The following is a 22,358-nucleotide window of genomic DNA, read 5'->3' on the forward strand; positions in this document are numbered from 1 at the left end:
CTCTGCATGAGGACAGAAGCGACATGTTTAAACCACACAAAGATGAGTCAGAATATTCTGATCACAGCAGAGGTGAAAGCAGAGCAGTGAGCAGTCTCTTCTGCATTTGTTTCCCACAGGAGACAATTAGTTCCCTTGTATGGAAGTGAGAGCTGGACCATAAAGAAGGCTGATCGCCGAAGAATTGATGCTTTTGAATTCTGGTGCTGGAGGAGACTCTTGAGAGTCCCACGGACTGCAAGAAGATCAAACCTATCCATTCTGAAGGAAATCAGCCCTGAGTGCTCACTGGAAGGACAGATCCTGAAGCTGAGGCTCCAATACTTTGGCCACCTCATGAGAAGAGAAGACTCCCTGGAAAAGACCCTGATGTTGGGAAAGATGGAGGGCACAAGGAGAAGGGGACGGCAGAGGATGAGATGGTTGGACAGTGTTCTCGTCGCTACCAGCATGATTTTGACCAAACTGCGGGAGGCAGTGGAAGACAGGAGTGCCTGGCGTGCTCTGGTCCAGGGGGTCATGAAGAGTCGGACACGACTAAACGACTAAACAACAACAAGCATTCTAGCGTTGGCACAAGTGTTGGGAATTACTTCTCTGGAGCAGAGGTGGGGAACTGGCAGCCCGTAGGCTGGCTCAGGCCCACCCAGTTGTGTCAAATCAGCCCTTCAGATACACAACTGCAATACACACACACCCTCCACCACAAGGGAGGAAGCACTTGACAGAGATTGCTACTTGCCTTCCAGAGTGCTCAGCGTACATTGCAGCACTCGGGAATCATCAGAAGCGGGTCGTGAGACTTTCCACCTACGCCCCCTTCCAAAAATCCCTGGAGCAACTTAAAAGACTTCCCTTGCCTTTCCCATTAGGAAAAAGGAGGGTCAGGGAAGCTGGCTTAATCAGGAGCCACCACCTCAATGACCCTGGAGCACCCTGAAACAGCGATTCCCAAAAGCACTGCTGAGCTCTCTTTGCCATAGCTCAGCTGTTTCTCAATTGGCTGCAAGGGGGTGATTTTCCCAACTGACTCATTGATCAGGAGCAGGATCATTGAGCAGTGGCAAAGAGGGAACTGCTCCTCCAGGCCCCTGCTCAGGTGTGTGTTCCTCCTGTGTCAAAGCAAGGATTCTTCAACATCTACTTCGTTGGACTGGCCATGTTGCTTGGATGCCTGATTATCGTCTTCCAAAGCAACTATTCTATTCCAAACTTAAAAATGGAAAGCGTCATGCTGGTGGTCAACAAAAGAAGTTTAAAGTCTCTCTCAAGGCAAATCTAAAAAAAAGTAGTATAAACACCGACAATTGTGGAATCTTGGCCTGCGAGCGCTCCAATTGGAGAACAACCTTTACCAAAGGTGTCATGGGCTTTGAAGATGCTCAAACTCAGGAAGAAAGGGAGAAACATGCTAAGAGGAAGGCACATTTGGCAAATCCACACCGTGATCAGCTCCCACCCGGAAACCTACGTCCCCACTGTGGAAGGACGTGTGGATCCAGAATTGGCCTCCACAGTCACTTACAGACTCACTGTTAAAACTATGTTCATGGAAGACAATCTTACTTGGCTACAAGTGATTGCCAAAGAAGTGTGTGTTTTGCAACACTCTTGCAAGTGTCGGCTGGCTCCCACGCGAACACAGCACCAAAAGACTCACATCCCAATTTTCTTCAGCAGAATGTTGGAGGGTATGCAGTTTTCTTGAAAAGGCAAAGTCACATGGCCTGCTAAAGGTGCTCTGGCAGCCGGGGGCCATTAGCGGAAAGAAATGCCTGGTTCCTGCTTCTCATAGTCAAGATCTTCAGGCCTGGTGGTAGATGGTATCTCTGCTGCTCCTCCCTATGGGGTTGAGAGCCAGCAACTGCTCTTCATCCTACAAGATGGACTCATAAGCACCCAACCTGGACTCCCATGCCCATGACCCAGGAAATGCCTGCTCCTGACATCTTCCAGACCATGATGAATGTTGACAATTCAGCCAGGACATAAATGAAGTTATATGCAAACGAGGGCAGGGCTTGTGTACTTTGCATAGACACGTAGAAGACATGCCAGTATGCACAGACTTGTCATGTCACAGTCACATGAAACGACAGCTGCTGAAATTCCCTGTGTGTCATATCTGGAGCTAACAACCTCAGCTCCACGTAGAAACGCTTTTGCAGAATTAAGACTTAATGTCATGCTCTCTGCCTTTTCAGATGGCCGTTATAAGGAATTACCCTTGAACGGTGTCTTGTCTTTGCGTATTTTGCAAAACTGTCACAGATTATATTGACCATTATATTACTCAATGTCCATTTTATAAAGATCCCTGTGAAAAACATTTGTCCCAACTTTAGCTGCAGGAAGAAATCTGTTATACCTGGTGAGTTTATATGCTTCTTGTTGTTTGATAATGAAAACGATGCTCCTTTGCATATTTATCTGCACTGCCAAGAAGTCAAGAGCTAAATTTGTGGCTCAGTTCTGAATGGTCTATGCAGAACTGGCAAAACTGACATATAAGCTACGGGACAAGGATAACTGTGACTTTAAAGGTGAATGGGAACCCTTTACAAAGTATTTGAAGACGCAACAAAGCGAACTGGACTCCTTGGCTGGTTTTGAATAAACATTCACAAACTTTTTATTGATAATTATTACTTAAATGGTTTGAGGATCTATACAACTGTGTAACATGCAGAAAACAGCATTTTTAGAGAAATCAAAGACTGGAACTGAGGGAAGACGGGGGGGTGGGGGAGGGGGGTTCTGTGGGGGGAGGAAAAAAGGGAGAAAATAAGGATGATATGTTTCTGGATAATATGTTTTGTTTTAATTTTGAATAAAAAAGTAATTAAAAAAAGTTCTGAATGGTCCTTTTTGCTTTCTGTTTGATGCAGGTATATATAGCTACACAAATAAATTATTACTTTCCTACCTGTACATCCACCTGTGCATACATTAGCCTTATTCTCCTTTGCATCTGGCCACTTGCAAATGCTGCCTAAAAATGCTGTAATGTGTGAACCAGTTGAAGCTGATGCAACTTATGCTTCTCCCTTCCCCACCTGATGAATTCTACCAAGATGAGCTGCATCTCCTCATCTCATAGAATCATAGTATTGGAAGGGATGTTGGAGATCATCTATTGCAACTCCTTTGTTAATGTAGGATCTACAACGCAGGATCTGTGATGACGATATCTATGACAGACAGTGACCCAGCCTCTGCCTTTAAAACTCTAGCGAAGAGCTCATCACCTCCCCAGGCAGTCTGCTTCACTGTAAGGAACGTTCTCCCAATGTTTTCATACACCTCACCATTCTGGTTCCTCTCCTCTCAGGGGCTGGACTGAGGAGGAATGATGGGAGCCGCTGCTGCCCCTTCTCCTGAACCTTCCCAAGGGCAGGAGGCCAGTATTGACTTAGAACAGTGGTTTGCAGAGGGGCATAGTCCAGAGAGGAAAAGCTGGGAAATACTGGGTGAGGAACAGCTAGAAAAGGAAACACCAGGAGAGAGACAACTGGCAGGTTCAGTGTCCTTGGACAGCATTCCTGACCCCCCTTCACCTAAGACGGGCTTTGAGAGTGATAGAACAGAGAGCTCAGCAGAAACAAGTTCGGATTACCCAACGTAGGAGTGATGTAGATAAATGGGGACAGAGGGGGTGAACCTTTACTGGGAGCAACACCATTTGTAGAGAGATATGCATTCTTTTGTCTCTCGCTGTGATTATTAAAGAAACTAACTGGTAAGAATGCTCCTTTCGTTTGATCTGCTTAATTACTGCCACCGAGGGAGGGATCCCCTTCCCAAAAGCCTGACATCTCCTCTAGACATGTTCCTCCCATTGATCAATGTCGTCCTTAAAATGTGCCTCCCAGGGGCCGTAGTACATATGCAGCTTGACAAGCAGCCAAAGACTGCATTAGCATTGTTAGCACACTGTTGGCTCATGTTCAGCTTGTGATCCACTAATTACCATTTATATCTGCTGCTGCCAAGCCCTATTTTCCCCATCTTAGACTTATGCTTGTGCTTCTGAGTGTGTGTGTGTGTGTGTGTGTGAGAGAGAGAGAGAGAGAGAGAGAGAGAGAGAGAGAGAGAGAGAGAGAATCCAAGACTTTGCTTTTCTCTGTGTTGAATCCCACCTTGTTCTATTTTGGCCTAGTGCTCTAGCCTTTCAAGGCAATGCTGATTCTAGAACTCTATATGCACAGAAGTGGAAAGAAGAGACGATTCCAACGAAGGAGGAATGGCTTTTAAAAGTTATGGACTACGCAAAGTTGACAGCAATGTTAAGAGATCAAAACGATGAACTTTTTACAGAAGAACGGAGACCTTTTTTGGACCATTTGGAAAAGCACTACAAATGAAATCACAGACTGGATTCGAGATAGGAGCAGCAGAAGAAAAATGATAAAGTAATTGTCTTAGAGGGATTTTGATAATAGACGATAATTTTATATATAGTGCAGTAGAAAAGAGTTTGAATTAAAAAACTGTGGAGGTGGGAGTGGAAAGTCAATATATGAAATAATGTAACTATTTAATTTGAAGTTAATTTGTAAAAATTCGGAAGTGTGTGTGTGTGTGTGTTTGTGTTTGATTGATTGTATCTTGTCCCTCGCACCACTGTGTTATCTGCAAATCTGATAAGTTTGCCCTCTACTTCCTGCAAAAATTATAACAAGCAGAGGTTGTAAGGCGGAGTCTTGTGGCAAGGCCTTCCTCATTGGGGTTGTGGGTCCACCTAAGGTAATAAAGGTAAAAAGGTAAAGGATCCCTGGATGGTTAAATCTAGTCAAAGGCAACTATGATGTGGCACTCATCTCTCTTTCAGGCCAAGGGAGCCGGCGTTTGTCCACAGACAGCTTTCCGGGTCATGTGGCCAGCATGACTAAACCGCTTCTGGCACACGGAACACCGTGATGGAAACCAGAGTGCATGGAAACACCGTTTTACCTTCCCACTGCAGTGGTACCTATTTATCTACTTGCACTGGTGTGCTTTGGGACTGCTAGGTTGGCAGGAGCTGGGACAGAGCAACGGGAGCTCACCCCATCGCAGGGGTTTAAACCACCGACCTTTTGATCGGCAAGCCCAAGTAGCTCCGTGGTTTAGACCACAGTACCACACACGAAAGCTTTTTTATTTCTGAGCCACCTAACAGTAACATTGACCAGCCCGCATTTTTACCATGTTGTCAACAAGGATATCGTGGGAGATCTCATCACGTGCTTTGCTGAAATTAGATGCTATGCCTTATTTGCTAACCCTGGGTGGTGATGACTAATAATCACCACTCATGCCAACCCACTGTGTACAAGCAAATACTAGCTTAGAAAAGGTTGTCTCTGTGGCCCTGTGTGTCTTTTTGCACCTTCCTGCTGGCTTAGCTTCCTTTATTTTCAGATTTGAACTCTCTCGGCTCTTAGTGTCTCAGTCAATACTGTATCAGACAAGACAGACTGCAAAAACAAGTGGACTCAGCTGTTCATCCTCCTGGCGTCCTGCCCGTTTGAAATCAAATAAGAACTCTTTGAAATCCAGGGCTGGGGATTATATATATCTACATTAAATATATATATATAACAAACTCGATTGTTGCAATGTTGTTATTCTATGTTGGAGTGTCTCTATGGGGACCAACACGGATGTCCTCAAAGAGATCTGGCAGTGCCTCATATGCTTCTAGGCCAGTGGAAAGTACTGAGCCCTGGGGGGGGCAGTGGGATTGCCTAGTGGGGGGTGCTTGTAGGCAGGAGGGCAGTGAGGTACTGGAGGTATAAGTGTGATGGCCTGGGATTTGGACTCGGAGGCCGAACCTGAGGAATCCCAGCCTGCACAGGAGTCCCCGCCTCCAGAACCAGCTGAGCCGGGGCTGGGGCCTGAGCCTGAAGGGTCCTCACCTGTGCTGGATCCTCAGGTGCAGGGACCAGCTGAGTCTGCTCTGGCTCCTGAGGTGATGGAGGACCCATTGCCTGCAGGTGCTCCACTCTCAGCCCCGTCAGGGGAAGGTGAGGTTGCCTCTGGGTCCGGTAACCCTCCAGCCTCTCCTGAGCTGCAGAGGCTCAGGGCAGAGAGGCGGAGGGAACTAAGTTCCCGCAGGAGGAGTGCTCGCCTCCAGGCCAGGAGAGGCGAGTCCCCTGTGGACCGGGGCCGCCCTATGCCTCAGGGCAGATAAAAGCCAGCCAACCCAGTCCCAGGTTGTGGGAGCAACGTTGTTGCTAGCCTGTTCCTGCCTGCACCCTGTCCTGCTCTTCTGCCAGAGTTACTGACCTCACCCGACTCCCTGCCTTGGACCCAGCTTCAGCTTTGACGGACAGCCTCCATACCGCATCCTTGACCTTGGACTGGACTCAGTCCTCGCCGCACAGTTAACCCTTGGGACCAGCACAATAAGTGACTGAAAAGCTGGCATCACCAGATCAAGTTCATCGGTTTTCATAGAATTCTAGAGTTTAAAGGGACCACAGAGGTCATCCAGTCCAGCCCCCTGCAATGCAGGAATCTTTTGCCTGGTGCTGGAACTCGAACCCACACCCTGAGATTGGAAGTCTCTTTTGTGTGTGTGTGTGTGCCAAAACCCGGAAGTCTCATTTTTGACTGATAGATAGTTTTAATGGGATTTTGAATGAATGTGCATTTAATTGTTGCTGTTTTGAATTTTATCTCTCTTTCTTAGTGGGTCATGTTCTGAACAATGCTTATTATGGGATAGAGGGCAGTGGGGATGTGTTTTTGGAACCAAGGAGATGGGGACCTGAAAAAGTTTGGGAAAGCGTGTTCTCCCTAACAGAGAGCACGGGTTGCGGTGGGGGCCAGCAGGCCACCCCACTGTTGCTGGGGGATACGTTTGGATGGCCACAGGCAGTGATTGGATAATTCGAGTCTCTGGGGAGATTTTGATGTTGCCAATTTGAAGGAGGGGTCAAAGGTTTTAAATACTGGACACGTAGCCTTGGGCGTCCTCTTGGGCTGCATGCACCGGATCACCCGCCCACCCTCCCTGAATTGGGGGCATTCTTTTGCTTTGACCTTGCTATGCCTGTCATGGGGTCGTCTGCTTTGGGGCAGGGGCCTGGTAGGAATTTTGTCCATTTGGCTGATTGGCTGGTGCCATTTTGCCATTTGGTTTTTGCCTACTGTGTAGCAAATCGTCACAACTTGTAAGGTTGCCGGTTAGGCATTGGTTAAAATTCGTTGGTGGAGGGGTAAGTGCCTACCCCTCCAATGGTGGTGCGGAAAGGGAATTCCGCTAAAGGAATCCGGGGGCTTGCTATTCTTTCGTCCAAGTCCCTGGCATCAGACTTGGGCCATGCAAGCCCCCGGGAGCATGCGGGTGAGAAGTGAGGGTCTGATGTCCAGCTTCATTTCTCCCCAATATTGTTTTCCCTGACTGGCTTCCGCTGGAATCCAGAAGTCAGTTCTGTCCCTGGGGCAAGGACAAATAACCAATGCCTAAGCAACCACTCACATGTGTATATTTAAATAAAGCTGTGGCCAAAATCATGCTAAAAACCTTAAACAAAAATTGATGTGTGAAGTGTGAGTTTATATGGGGTGGCTTGCAGACCTTGACACGCAATCTCTGTTCTAGATTCTCAGACCTACTGAGTGGGCTATTTTGGCGCTCACTTCAGGAACATGGAGGGTGAAACCAGCGCTGATATTTGGTCCTGTGTGGTGGCTTTTCCTGTCAGGTAGCTGCTGTAGCAGGAGGCGACTGGAGACAGATGGAGGAAGTCTGCCAAATGAGGAAGTCTACACTACTGGCATGACCCCGGTCAGAACTGACTTTCCTTCTTCTTCCTGCTATTGTTAATGGGAGGAAATCTCTCACTGGCACTGCGCTGTGTTGCGGTAAGAAAACCCACCAAGAACTGTTATCAGTCCAGAACTGGAATCAGGCATTCACTACTGTCATTGTACGCAATATAAAATGAAAAGCTTGCAACTTTGGGCAGCAACCCAATGCACATATTTAGCACAAAGGGACTTTATTTTGAATTAGTATGAGATTCTGATGTAGCTAGAAATACTGTTTATAAGAGGCGGGAACCAGACTGGTTTTCTCAACTAATTTTCTTAAAAGAACATGCAGGGGAGCTTATCCCACTATTGCTCACGTTTTGTTCTGTTTTGCAAATTGCAGCACAATGGAGAACTGTAACAAAACACACAGTTTCAGATCTCTAATGTATAATTGTTAAAATACATGACTGGAAACAATTGACGAGCATTAAAATCAAGCCAAAAGTAAAAACAACTATCTAATACAGCTCCTTCCAAAATCCAGGGTGGGTGGTGGGAGGTTGTGAATTCTCAAAAGTTATGAAAGTTAGGAATGAAAACCATATCATGTCTAAATCTATTAGATGTATTTTCCACGTATCATGCGGTAATTTTTCCATGAAACTGAGATGTCAAACTTGCTTGTGCCAATTTTCAATAAAAGAAAAACAGAGGACCTTTTGGTGCCTGCAGCCAAGAGGAAACTAATGAGATTTCCAAGAAGGAGTTTGGGGGCAAGGAAGAGCAAAAGGAGCTGCTTACAGGATGATCTGGTTACATACCGTATTTTTCGCTCTATAGGACGCACCGGACCATAGGAGGGGGAGAACGGGGGGGGAATTCTCCCCCTCTCTGCTCAGCGCCCCTTCAGCAAAGCGGCAGGAGAAATCGAGCCCCTTCCATTTCTCCTCCCGCTTTGTTGAAGGGGCACTGCGCAGAGAGGGAAAACTGTGCAGCGCCTCTCCAGCGAAGCGAAGTCAGGAGAGCAAGAGGGATCGGTGTGCACCGACCCCTCTCACTCCCCAGGCTTCAGACGGCTATCCGCAAGCCTTCAGAGTGCAGCGGGAACTCCTGCTGTGCTCCGAAGGCATGCGGATAGCTGCCTGAAGCCCCCGGAGCACAGCGGGAGTTCGTGCTGTGCTCCGGGGGCTTCAGGCAGCTTCAGCGAAAGCTATCGCTTCGCGTTGCTATCGCTGAAGCCAAGGAGCCTGCATTCGCTCCATAGGACGCACACACATTTCCCCTTAATTTTTGGAAGGGAAAAAGTGCATCCTATAGAGTGAAAAATACGGTATTTTAGAAATATGATCAAAGCTAGAGAAACAGGGCAAAACCACCACATGTGGAGGTAGGATCCTCATTCTGAGCATCCCTTCCAGCACTCAGGTGATAGAGATGGGTTAATTTTACTGGAGTGAGTGCTAGTGGTAAATTAGTTTAAGACAGGCTTTGCTCACTGAAGCTAAGATTGTCTTTTGTGGTGCAGTGGTCCAATGGGAGCCCCAAGCTTAATCAGAAAAGCTTTCTCCCAGACCTGTCTCAGGGGAAAAAACCGTCTGAAGACCTGGAAACCACATTTCACATTCAACAGTATCTGATGCAGTTGTGAGACCAGCCCCTTCCTGCAGGTACGGACTGCATCTCTGGCACTCGTTTTCTAAGGTTGTTAATGGTCTAGGGAACCCACCGTATAAGCTATTTGCTTTAAAAAAACCCAACCTATAGGTCTGCAGCACTGTTAGTCAATAAAATGACTTTTCTTCTTTAAGTTCTCAAGGTTCTTAACTTGGCTCAAGGTTGTCATCTGAACTAGCCAGATGTTTAACTGAGAATCAGTCACAGTCAGTCCATCCTTTGGAAAATAAGACATTAGAACCGTCTTGCCCCAAAATGGCAACTAGACATTTGTGGCGATTCGAGTACAGTGGTACCTCAGGTTACATACGCTTCAGGTTACATGCGCTTCAGGTTACAGACTCCGCTAACCCATAAATAGTGCTTCAGGTTAAGAACTTTGCTTCAGGATGAGAACAGAAATTGTGCTCCAGCAGCGCGGCAGCAGCAGGAGGCCCCATTAGCTAAAGTGGTGCTTCAGGTTAAGAACAGTTTCAGGTTAAGAACAGACCTCTGGAACGAATTAAGTACTTAACCTAAGGTACCACTGTACTACTTGGATGGGTGTGTCCAGCAGGTGGTGCTTGGGGAGTACATAGAGCCTTCTGTGTGGGGATCCTCAAGGCTTAACTGAGGCTTTCAATGTTTTTGAGTCCACGGCTCCCTTGACCAACTGTACATTCTTTCTGCGGCACCCCTGTGGGGCTCAGGAGCCCAGTTATGTCACCCCTTGCCAGCAGAGCTGGCAGCCTCTCACCCTTTTTCAAACACCCTCCCTTGTGGAGTGTTCCCTCAGCCTCCTCTCCCCTCTCCTTGGGAGTCCTCTGGGCAGCTGCTGCTGCCATCCCTGGTCTCTGTGCTGCCCCCCCCCCATGCCAAAGAGAGGCGCCTCCTCACACTGCCCCACAGGGGCCTGCGGAGAGGATGTCCCCACCAGCCTTAGTGGCCCAACAGAGACCGGCCAAAGGTGAACATCAGGCCAGCACCTTACCTTGGGAGGCAGCAGGTGCGGCAGCAGGCACCGCCGGGCTTGCATGGCAGAAAGCCTCCCCTTCAGCACCAAGCACTCAACTCCCAGGCAGGCCTTGCACATAGCAAGCACAAGAAAGGCCAGCACAACACCCTTACTGGCTGTCTGGCCTCCCTCTTGTCTGTCCTTTCCCAACAGCAAGGGCTGGAGCAGGAAGAGTTTGGATTTGATATCCCGCTTTATCACTACCTGAAGGAGTCTCAAAGCGGCTTACAATCTCCTCTCCCCCACAACAAACACTCTGTGAGGTGAGTGGGGCTGAGAGACTTCAGAGAAGTGTGACTAGTCCAAGGTCACCCAGCAGCTGCATGTGGAGGAGTGGAGATGCGAACCCGGTTCACCAGATTACAAGTCTACCACTCTTAACCACTACACCACACTGGCTGGCTGGGCTTCCTCACCCACTTGCTTGCTTATTCTGAAGCCACCTCAACTCCTGGAAACCAGCACCCCATGGCCAGCCCCAGAGATACCATTTGCCTGGGGAGCTTATGGCCAGGGCTGCTGCAACAAACAGCCACGCAAGCCTTTGAGAGGCAGAGACGCGAGAGGGCGTCAAAGGATGGAGAAAAGGATGAGGGACAGAGGTCAGTGTTGTCTGCGGCACCCCTGACCATCACTCAAGGCACCCCAGGGTGCCACGGCACACTGGTCGAAAACCCCCATAACATCTACATAAAACTGCTGAGTGGGGTTTTGGAGTACGTTATCAGCATGGACAGTGTTCTCGAAGCTACCAGCATGAGTTTGACTGCGGGAGGCAGCGGAAGACAGGAGTGCCTGGTGTGCTCTGGTCCATGGGGTCACGAAGAGTCAGACACAACTAAACGACTAAACAACAACAATCAGCAATATGCTGATGACACACATCTCTTCTTCTGCAGGTGATGGCAGTGGTAGACCGTTGTCTTCCCTCAATAACTTTGACTAGATGAGAGTCAACAAACTGAAGCTCAATCTGTTAGGCATTGAAGTTCTCTGCTATGTCCACCCACTAGTGGCAACTCAGGATGTGAACAGGATCCGTTCCAGAGCTCCGTTCGCATCCCGAACAGAACGTAAGATGCGACAGCACATCTGTGAGTGTGCGGGTCGTGTTTCGCCACTTCCGCGCATGCGTGTGACGTTTTGACCGTCTGCACATGCGCAAGCAGCGAAACCTGGAAGTAACGCACTCCATTACTTCCGGGTCACTGCGGAGCGCAACCTGAGAGCGCTCAACCTGAAGCGTATTTATCCCGAGGTATGACTGTAGAGTGGTACCTCGGGTTAAGAACTTAATTCGTTCCGGAGGTCCTTTCTTAACCTGAAACTGTTCTTAACCTGAGGTACCACTTTAGCTAATGGTGCTTTCCGCTGCTGCCGCATGATTTCTGTTCTCATCCTGCAGCAAAGTTCTTAACCTGAGGTACTATTTCTGGGTTAGTGGAGTCTGTAACCTGAAGCATATGTAACCTGAAGCGTATGTAACCCGAGGTACCACTATACAATACAATCCAGATAGGACTGAAGCACGATTAGTGAGTGATTCCCTAGATTAGATGGATGGGAGTTTGCCTGCTCTTGATGGAGTTACACTCACTCTGAAGGAGCAGGTCTGTAGCTTGGCGGTACTTCTAGATCAGCGGTTCTCAACCTGTGGGTCCCAGATGTTGTTGGTCTACAACTCTCATCATCCCTGAGCTCTGGCCTTGCTAGCTAGGGGTGATGGGAGTTGTAGTTCAACAACATCTGGGGACCCACAGGTTGAGAAAGGCTGTTCTAGATCCTTTGCTATCACTTGAGACTCAAGTGCCCTCAATGACACAGTGTTCCTTCCATCAGCTTTGCCTGGTGGCCCAGTTGTGTCCCTATCTGGACAGGGGTAGCCTAACTTCTGTTGTCTATGCTCTGGTAATCTCTAGGTTACATTACATGTTATACATAGGCTTGCCTCTGAAGATGGTGCAGAATTTGACGGACAGGTTGCTCACCAGGGCAAGATGGTTTGAGCATATTACACCGATCCTGGCCAAACTCCACTGACTGCCAATTAGTTTCTGGGCCCAATTCTAAATGCGGGTTTTGACCTATGAAGCCTTAAATAGCTCAGAACCACAATACCTCAAGGACCGCCTCTCTCCATATGAACCGAATCAGACTCTACAATAATCATATGAGGCCCTTCTTCATCTGTCTCCTCCATGAGAGGTCCAGAGGGTGGAAACATGAGAACGGGCCTTTTTTGCAGTGGCTCCCTACTTGTGGAATGTTCTCCCCAGGGTGGTTCATCTAGTGCCTTCATGATTACGGCCTCGGCCCAGTATACCTGAAGGAGCGTCCCCCACCCCCATCGTCCAGCCCGGACACTGAGGTCCAGTGCTGAGGGCCTTCTGGCGGTTCCCTCACTGTGAGAAGTGAGTTCCACCCTGTGGAACGCCCTCCCATCAGATGTCAAGGAAATAAACGACTATCTGACTTTTAGAAGACATCTGAAGGCAACCCCGCTTAGGGATGTTTTTAACATTTGATTGTATTTTTAATATTCTGTTGGGAGCCACCCAGAGTGGCTGGGGAAACCCAGGCAGATGGGCGGGGAATGAATAAATAAATAAATAAATAAATAGGCACGGGGGGGGGGAATTCCTCTTCAAAAAAAGCCTTTTGCTGATCAACTGTCTACGTCCTTTTAAATGTGCTTGTGAGACAGGAGGCTATTGGTTTGTTCTTGTTTTTATTATGTACTTTGTGGTGTGAACTGCCCTGAGATTTTCAGATGAAGGGCAGTATACAAATTTAACAAATAATAATAATAACATCAAAATAGTGATGGTTCCCAAAGAACAACAAATCAAGGCAGAAAGTTAACTGTATTTATTTTTAGCTCCAAACAGTTGCGGATAAAAAAAGGATAGATTCTCTAACACAGGATGCAGGGGGAGGGGGAACCCAATCAGTTGTTACTAAGAAGTTTGCCAGTTGCAACATATGGTTGAATTTATAAATGAAAATGCTGACAAACAGGTACTATTAATTCTTCAACATCAACTTCGCTGGACTGGTCATGTTGCTCGGATGCCTGATTATCATCTTCCGAAGCAACTACTCTATTAGGTAAGGTAAAGGGGCCCCTGACCATTAGGTCCAGTTGTGACAGACTCTGGGGTTGCGGTGCTCATCTCGCTTTATTGGCTGAGGGAGCTGGTGTACGGCTTCCGGGTCATGTGGCCAGCATGACTAAGCCACTTCTGGCGAACCAGAGCAGTGCACGGGAACACCGTTTACCTTCCCGCCGGAGCGGTACCTATTTATCTACTTGCACTTTGACGTGCTTTTGAACTGCTAGGTTGGCAGGAGCAGGGACAAAGCAACGGGAGCTCACCCCGTCGCGGGGATTCAAACCACCGACCTTCTGATCCCAACTACTCTATTACGAACTTTAAAAATGGAAAGCATCATGCTGGTGGTCAACAAAAGAGGTGTAAAGACTTTCTCAAGGTAAATCTTTTAAAATGTAGTATAAACACTGACAACTGGGGAGCCCTGGCCTGCGAGCACTCCAATTGGAGAACAGCCTTAACCAAAGGTGTCATGGGCTTTGAAGAAGCTCAAACTCAGGACGGAAAGGAGAAACATGCTAAGAGGAAGGCACGCTTGGCAAACCCTCACCGTGATCAACTCCCGCCCAGAAACCTATGTACCCAATGTGGAAGGATGTGTGGATCCAGAATTGGCCTCCAAGGTCACTTACGGACTCACTGTGAAGACCGTGTTCATGGAAGACAATCTTACTCGGCTACGAGTGATTGCCGAAGAAGAAGAAGAAGAAGAAGAAGAAGAAGAAGAAGAAGAAGAAGAAGAAGAAGAAGAAGAAGCAGCAGCAGCAGCAGCAGCTTAGAACAAAACGTAATGGACTCAACCCACTACCAGTGTGACCTTTAAAACATACTGTATTTTTTGCTCTATAAGACTCACTTTTTCCCTCCTAAAAAGTAAGGGGAAATGTGTGTGCGTCTTATGGAGTGAATGCAGGCTGCGCAGCTATCACAGAAGCCAGAACAGCAAGAGGGATTGCTCCTTTCACTGAGCAGCGATTCCTCTTGCTGTTCTGGCTTCTGAGATTCAGAATATTTTTTTTCTTGTTTTCCTCCTCCAAAAACTAGGTGCGTCTTGTGGTTTGGTGCGTCTTATAGAGCGAAAAATACGGTAATTTTCATTCACTGGACAGAATCGAAAACAGATTGACATCAGATTTCTCTTGCCTTAAGTTTGAGAAAAAGGAGCTAAAAATCTTAGCCCCATGAGTTTCCATGCTCCTCTCCTGCTTATTTCTGCCTCTCTTTCCTCTTGATTCTTCTGTGTTCAACTTCAGACTGAAAATTATTGGCGGTATAGAACAGGGGCCCCTTGTCCTTTCCTTTGGAAAGCACTCGTTGACTGGTGGAATTACCGAAGTAACTACACAGAATTAGGCTGTTAAGATGTTTCCATTATGGCCAAATGACAAAAGTTCCTTACCTAAAGATCTCCCTTTTCCTTACCTCTTCCCTATATATCACCATGTTAAACAGAAGGAGAGTGAGAGAGAAATATTTTTCCATACATCCCCATATATGTGCGCACGTTTCTATAAATAGATTTCGTTCGGGAAAGAAAAGCAGTTGGGGAAGGCAATGTCAATTGCAAACACAGCTAGCAGGGGAGAACGGAGGCTCATTTCCACCTGGGTCAAAAACCCAGTTTGGCAAAAAAAACCAAAACAAAAAAACCCACGGGCATTTGGGTACACACAAAGGCTGGGAGCCTCAATGGTGCCCTTCCGGAGGCTTCACCGCGGCAAAAAAACCTGGCTAGCCCCCAACCCACCCCGGCTCTGAGAAAAGGGTGAAGGCGGTCCGTGGCGCCCCATCCTTTGCTATTTCCATCAAAGATTAAGTTTCAAAGAGATTCAAAACAAGCCAAGAATAAAAACAAAATCCAGACAAGTAACCGGAGCCTTCTCACGGGTTTCACCCCAGCACCACCAAGACCAGCTTGGCAGCGATGCACTACCCATTTTTCCTGGGAGTAAACTCCACTGGCCTTAGTGGGGCTTACTTTTGAGTAAGACACGTGCAGGGTCGCGCCTAAACAGCAACCGGTTCGCGGTGGGGTTTGGAAGACCACACGTAGGGGTGTCAAATAGAATCAAAATTGGGAGGGGGGCAGGTAAACCCCGCCCTGCATAATCGATTACAGGATGATGTGAACACTCAGCCTTTGAATGGCAATGCCCATCAACTTTTATGGGGGCAGCGAAGACCCCCCACGGCTCCTCGGAGTTGGCTCCTATGCCACACACACCATTTGAAAGGCAATGCCCAGCAACTTGGGCGGGGGGGGGGGGCTCATATATTTGTCTGGAGAGGCTGAAGTGACCTCGGCCCCTCGGAGTCGGCTCCTATGGCAACACGTGCCTTGCCGTCTTCACGTAGTTTAGCAGCAACACGTGTCTTGCCTTCTTCCCAGTGTTTCGCCTGGCGCGCGTCAGATTTTTACGCTTTCTTGCAGGACCCTGGCAACGCAGCGCCAGGCAAAGAAGCGGCACCGAGGCAGCTGGCATCCACACACACAAACACACACACACCCCAGCTTCCGCCATCCTGCTTGCACAAATCCCCTGCCCCACAGCTCGGCTGCTCGGACTTACCAGAAGTCCTCCATGGCTCTGCTTGGAGATCTCCAAACGGGAAGATGGTGGAGCGCACAGGCCGCCCCCCTCCCTCAGTTTTGGAGAGGAGAGGGATGGTCTTGTCTAGCCGAGGAGCGCGCACTCCCGGGTCTGGCGCGCTACTCTCCTCTCGGCTCCTCCCGATTCATTTCCATTTTTCGCAGGGAGGGTCAGGTCGGGACAGAGGGAGGAGGAAGGGCGGGCGCGGGCATATTTGGGGCGAGACACTGCCTTCTCCTCACATGCGCTGGCAGGGCTTGTTGTTTATAAAGCGCTTCTATGCCCCGGGGGCAAAATCAGGGCGAGGCTCTCCCGGAATAAGCGAGCACAAAGCCCCCTGGAGGCCAGACAACGGTCGCCATCATTCACATCTTCGGTTTCTTCTCAACCTCAGTTTGCCAGAATTGGAAAAGATCCCGTAGAAACAGACGTTTTCTAGGGTATGCGCCCTGCTGGTGCCTGGCTATTTGCGCCCTCGACTAATCGCTTGCACACCACACACTCGCATGGCTAACAGTCTTTGAGTACAGTGCTTTTTTTTCAAATACAAAAGAATATGTTTGGCACACAAATCGTTTTGAACGATCCTGTGAATTGTCTCAGCCTCTTAAAAGTTTTGATTTCAAGTACACCAGAACCTCACTTTGCATGCCTTTTCCTTTGCAAATTCTGTCTCAGATTCCTGGAGGCCAAGTTGGCATCTTCCATTGATATTGTTGCCAAGCCAACTGAGCTCTTTTGCAACGCCGTTGAGCCTATATTTTTACAAATCTGAGCTTTGAGAAACTGTGTTCATTCCCCACTGTGTGTGGTTTCCCCCTAAGTGTGAGAAGGATCCTTAGAGCAACAGAAACATTGGGCACACTATCCATGAGTTTTTTTGTTGTGGTGGTATGAAAAGAAGTACTCCTTGTCGTGGAATAGATTTCGGAAGTGTTCAAACTATTGCTATAATTTCACAACACAGATTTTCAGCGTCAGTACAGTGGTACCTCGGGTTACATACGCTTCAGGTTACATGCGCTTCAGGATACAGACTCCACTAACCCAGAAATAGTACCTCAGGTTAAGAACTTTGATTCAGGATGAGAACAGAACTCGTGCTTTGGCGGCACAGCAGCAGCTGGAGGCCCCATTAGCTAAAGTGGTACCTCTGGTTTAGAACAGTTTCTGGTTAAGAACGGACCTCCAGAACGAATTAAGTTCTTAACCCGAGGTACCACTGTATCTGTTTCCTCTTCTCCAGGGTGCCAGTAAGAGTCTCAACCTTGACCTGTTGCTCCAAGGGAGTCTTTAAGTCCTTCCAAGCTTGGTGCAGCGAGTCCATTAGGGAGCCTTAGATAGTTTCTGTTACTCTCTGTTTGAGTTCCTTCAGGTCTGGTTGGGATGGTACTCGCTCGCTTTGTGAGGTCGTAGTGGTTTTATTTATTTCCGCCTTCTCCTTGCTCATCGCCATTTTGGCTCTCTTGACTGTGTGCTATGTCGTTCGTGGGCTGAGAGTTGTTGGTTTGTTTCATATTGCGTCTCAGGTTCCCCTTTCGTTCCCCTCATGGCAGGGTGTTTTTGTGTAGTTCTCTGTTAAAAGGTCATTATTTAGATTGTGTTGCTTGGTGGCTTTCACAGTGGGGCCATTATCTGAGCCTGAAAGTCCCTGGTATATATATACAGTGGTACCTCAGGTTACATACACTTCAGGTTACAGACTCCGCTAACCCAGAAATAGTGCTTCAGGTTAAGAACTTTGCTTCAGGATGAGAACAGAAATTGTGCTCCGGCGGTGCGGCAGCAGCAGGAGGCCCCATTAGCTAAAGTGGTGCTTCAGGTTAAGAACAGTTTCAAGTTAAGTACGGACCTCCGGAACGAATTAAGTACTTAACCCGAGGTACCACTGTGTGTGTGTGTGTGTGTGTGTGTGTGTGTGTGTGTGTGTGTTCAGATTGAAATTTTACAGTCACATATACAACACGCAACATAAAAACAAGATTCCATGGAATCTCTTCCCTCCTCCCCTTTGTGGGTCCTATTATTAATCATTTTCTCCTGCATCTTTCATAATAATCCAAATCTTTTATCTCTCCACTGTATCCAAAATTCACCATTAAACTACAAGTGATGTTCCAATCCTACTAATGGTTTCAACTGTTTACAATGGTCTTTAAGATAAGTTATAAATTTTCCCCATTCCTTATTAAAATTTAGGTCTTCCTGATTTCTGATTCTTCGGGTCATCTTAGCCATTTCTCCATAATCCATCAACATTCTTCTCTGGTCGGGACTTTATCTTCTTCCCTGTTTTAGACCTTGTTAAAGGTCCCTGTGGATTCCTGTCAACATTGGATCTAAATTTAAATGCTTGTATTGTTTCTGTATTTGGAATCTGTATATGAAACGGTTTCTAATTGTTTTTACACTTTCCGTGCTTTGTGGTTGTAACTGTTTTATTTATTTTACAATTGTGTATTTTGCTGTTGTAACCCACCCCTGGGATGTTATGGTAAAGAGCGGATAAGAGATCTAATAAACAAACAAACAAATCTTTCATCCAAAGACTCTTCTCTATTATTTCCTTTTTTTATATAAATTATTTTTATTCAATTTTTCCAATACAAAATTTAGACAAATCATACATCTTTTTTATATCCATTCTCTTTTTGACTTCCCTCAACTTGCCTGATACGCCTTCCCTTCTTAATTTCTTACACATTTCTAAAACCTTTCTTCAATTATTTTTATAAATTAATTCTTAGTTTTACTCATGTTCTAGCATTTCTTGTTACAGAGCTTCATTAAAGCTTACAAACGTTATTTGATTATCACTTAATTTATGCATATATTCTGTAAACTTTTCCCAGTCTTCTATAAATCTCTGATCTCGTCGATTTCGGATCCTTCCAGTCAGTCTATCAAGTTCTGCATAGTCCGTCATCTTCATTCTCCATTCGTCTAGTGTAGGTAACTCCTCTTGCTTCCATTTCTGAGCCATCAGTATTCTTGCTGCAGTCACTGCATATCAAAATAACTTCTTTTCTTTCTTATTAATCTCATTCCCTGTAATACCAAGTAAAAACGCCTCTGGTTTCTTAACAAAAGTGTACTTAAACATTTTCTTCAATTCATTATATATCATTTCCCAAAAGCTTTTTACTTTCTTACACTCCCACCACATATGATAGAATGTACCCTCTTTTTCTTTACATTTCCAACATTTGTTACATCTTTTATACATCCTTGCTAATTTCACTGGTGTTACATACCATCGATACATCATTTTCATCACATTTTCTTTTATTGTTGTACATGCAGTGAATCTTAAACCATCTTTCCATAATTTTTCCCAATCCTCCATTTGTATATTATATCCAAAATCTTTGGCCCAGTCAATCATAACCAATTTTATCGCTTCATCCTTTGACTCTTCTTTATTATTTCCAATGGCAATTCGTTTTGCCCACATAATAGCATAGACAGACCAGCTGACAGGACTGAGTCAGAGGCAAAAAGTGATTTTAAAGCGTAATAGAGTATGAATTAGCCACTGGAGTTTCTATACTCCTAAGGTGGTTACCCTGCTACCCCACAGAACCAGCAGAACAACCTTTCCTTTCTTCCTTTCAATAGGACAGAACAAAAAAGCAGAACACACCCAGCAGGAAGGTTTATATAAATGTCACGGAAATGTCATCTAATGTAAAGAAGCAGCTAGAGTTACACTGGACCAGAAAAGTCAAGAGGAATGCTGGAGCATAGCTGTCAACTTACAGATTTGTAAATAAGGGGCCAGCAGCCTTGAAAATAAGGGACCAGCATCCAAAATAAGGGACCTGCAGCCTCACCTGTTCCAGGCACTCCAGTCTTCCTGTCCTCCTGCAGTCTGGTCAAACTCATGCTGGGTAGCTTCGAGAACACTGTCCAACCAACTTTGTAACCAGAGGTTCAGCTGAATAGAATCTGAATCACATGCACCACAAGGCCTATGCAGCCTCAACTTAAGATGGCTCCCCAGCCTGGCTTTGCACTGCAAAGTTTGCAGCAGCATGTGCAACAAAATGGCGTCCAGCATTCAAAAAACCCCTCAGCTTGCATTAACTAGCCACACACAAGGCATGCAAGCTCCACCCCCCAGTCGTTCTTAGACTTCTTATTGGGTGAGCAACACAGCCAAGCAACACAGTTGGAGCCTTCCTCCTCCCTGGCCGGCAAGGAGGGAGGGAGAAGGAGCTGCTTCCTTTGAAATTTAAGGGACATCATTTAAGGGACATTTAAGGGACATCCATCAATAAGGGACAGCAGCGGGACATGGCGCTGGAATAAGGGACTGTCCCTTCAAATAAGGGACACTTGACAGCTATGTGCTGGAGAGCAACACACTTGTGGTGCCTGCAGAAATAGAGTGAAGCCGCTCTTCAGAAATAGACAAATTTACAACTGCATAAGAGTGTTAAACCAGACTAGGAAGTTTGGGTTCAGATCCCCACTCTGCAAAAGGCACCCATTGTAGCCACTGGTATGTTTTCTAACATAGAAAGAAAATGCAATGGCTATTGTTATTACAGTGGTACTCAGGTTACATACGCTTCAGGTTACAGACTCCGCTAACCCAGAAATAGTGCTTCAGGTTAAGAACTTTGCTTCAGAATGAGAACAGAAATCATGCTCCGGTGGCGTGGCGGCAGCAGGAGGCCCCATTAGCTAAAGTGGTGCTTCAGGTTAAGAACAGTTTCAGGTTAAGAACAGACCTCGGGAACAAATTAAGTGGTTAAGAACTTAATTCGTTCCGGAGGTCCGTTCTTAGCCTGAAACTGTTCTTAACCTGAGGTACCACTTTAGCTAATGGGGCCTCCTGCTGCCGCCGTGCCATGATTTCGGTTCTCATCGTGAGGTAAAGTTCTTAACCCGAGGTACTATTTCTGGGTTAGCAGAGTCTGAAACCTAAAGCGTCTGTAACCTGAAGTATCTGTAATCTGAGGTACCACTGTATTCTGATTTTTCCCCAGAACTGGGACTCAAGGCAGCTCACAAAAAATTAAGCAAACATTGGCCGTCCGAGCTCCCCACACACCAGAACCAAGTTGGATCATGGTCTGTCTCCTCTCTCTGTAGGAGACAGAGGCCCCACTCCAGCCCCAAAGGCCCGACCCCAGTACGACTTGCTTCCCCACAGGGTGCCTGTCATGGGGCGCCTGGGGGCACCCTCTTGTGCCCTCTCAGAATCCGGTGTCATTGGCCCTGGAGGGCTCTGTTCACCCTCCACGCCCCACCCCCTGCTGACTAACGTACACCCACTTATGGGTGCCAAAAACCCACACTATGCCACTGCCTACACAGACCCCCAAAATCATGGGAAGTGTAGTTTAAGCATGCTGGGAATTGTAGCCCTTTGCGGGTAAACTGTAGTTCCCATAATTATGGGAGGTGGGTCCCCATTTCCCTAGTTTATATTAATGCCTCAATGATATTAATATATATATATTAATATCAAGATAAATTTTCAGGATAAAAATTTGAAGAGAGGGAAAGGATTTGCTGAAATGGATAATTGACTTAGAATACAAAAAAGGGAGGTGTGAGGAGGTCAGGGAAACAAGCAAATGAAAGACAAGTTATGGGAAGGTTCAATTTGTTTTGTTTTTTTTAATTGTTTCTATTTTTCTGTTTTTTTATTGTGATGTGTTGTTTTGTTTTTGTTTAATTTGGGGTTTCTTCTTTTTTCTTTTTGTAACCTTAAAACTTCAATAAATACTATTTAAATATATATATATATATATATATATATATATATATATATGCCTCAATGAGCAGTCAATTAAAAATGGGGGATCTGATTTAACATGCACTGTGCTGCTGTGCTGCTTGTGTTATTTCAGGGAACACCTTGCTTTTAATTTCCAGATTGCTTTTTATTAAAAATAACGCTTTCCCTTGGTGGCCTGCTCTCTGCTTCACAAAAATCTAGGAGGGGTATTTTCTCTGCTGTTGTTGTTCCTTTGTTGTTGGTTTTGGCTATGGGCTTTACTTCTGCAGCTGGTAAATTCATTCGCATCAAGGGAGTGGCTTGACTCTCTCAAAACCAACAGAGCAGCACAAAAGCAGGAAGCAGTCGATGTCACAGAATACTCACTGCGTGGCGAGGCCCTGGGCCCCGCAGTTCCCTTAGATAATAAACACACGGACACGAATGTTTAGTTTAATGGGATAAAATAGGTCACAATTTTATTGGTTACAGATGTAAGCAGTTTGGCT

General features: G+C 46.5%; 2 protein-coding genes across 5 annotated transcripts in view; one reads left to right on the forward strand and one right to left on the reverse strand.

Annotated features, from left to right (window-relative positions):
- Positions 1 to 16,485, reverse strand: part of LOC128405024 (stimulated by retinoic acid gene 6 protein-like) — a 51,751-nt gene extending 35,266 nt beyond the window's left edge. Inside the window, exon 1 of one of the 4 annotated variants that reach the window (XM_053371198.1) lies at positions 16,098 to 16,482. In XM_053371198.1, coding sequence (XP_053227173.1) covers positions 16,098 to 16,111 — 14 coding nt within the window. In that variant the 5' untranslated portion in view covers positions 16,112 to 16,482. Of the gene's footprint in view, positions 1 to 16,097 lie in introns of all 4 variants that reach the window. The other 3 variants (XM_053371199.1, XM_053371200.1, XM_053371201.1) reach the window with 3 other exon arrangements.
- TDRD7 (tudor domain containing 7) overlaps positions 13,428 to 22,358 on the forward strand; it is a 91,102-nt gene continuing 82,171 nt past the window's right edge. The window contains exon 1 of the mRNA XM_053371196.1: positions 13,428 to 13,432. The gene's annotated coding sequence lies outside the window, so the exon portion shown is untranslated. The remainder of the gene's footprint in view (positions 13,433 to 22,358) is intronic.

The sequence above is a fragment of the Podarcis raffonei genome, chromosome 17, assembly GCF_027172205.1.
Source record: "Podarcis raffonei isolate rPodRaf1 chromosome 17, rPodRaf1.pri, whole genome shotgun sequence".
NCBI lineage: Eukaryota > Metazoa > Chordata > Lepidosauria > Squamata > Lacertidae > Podarcis > Podarcis raffonei.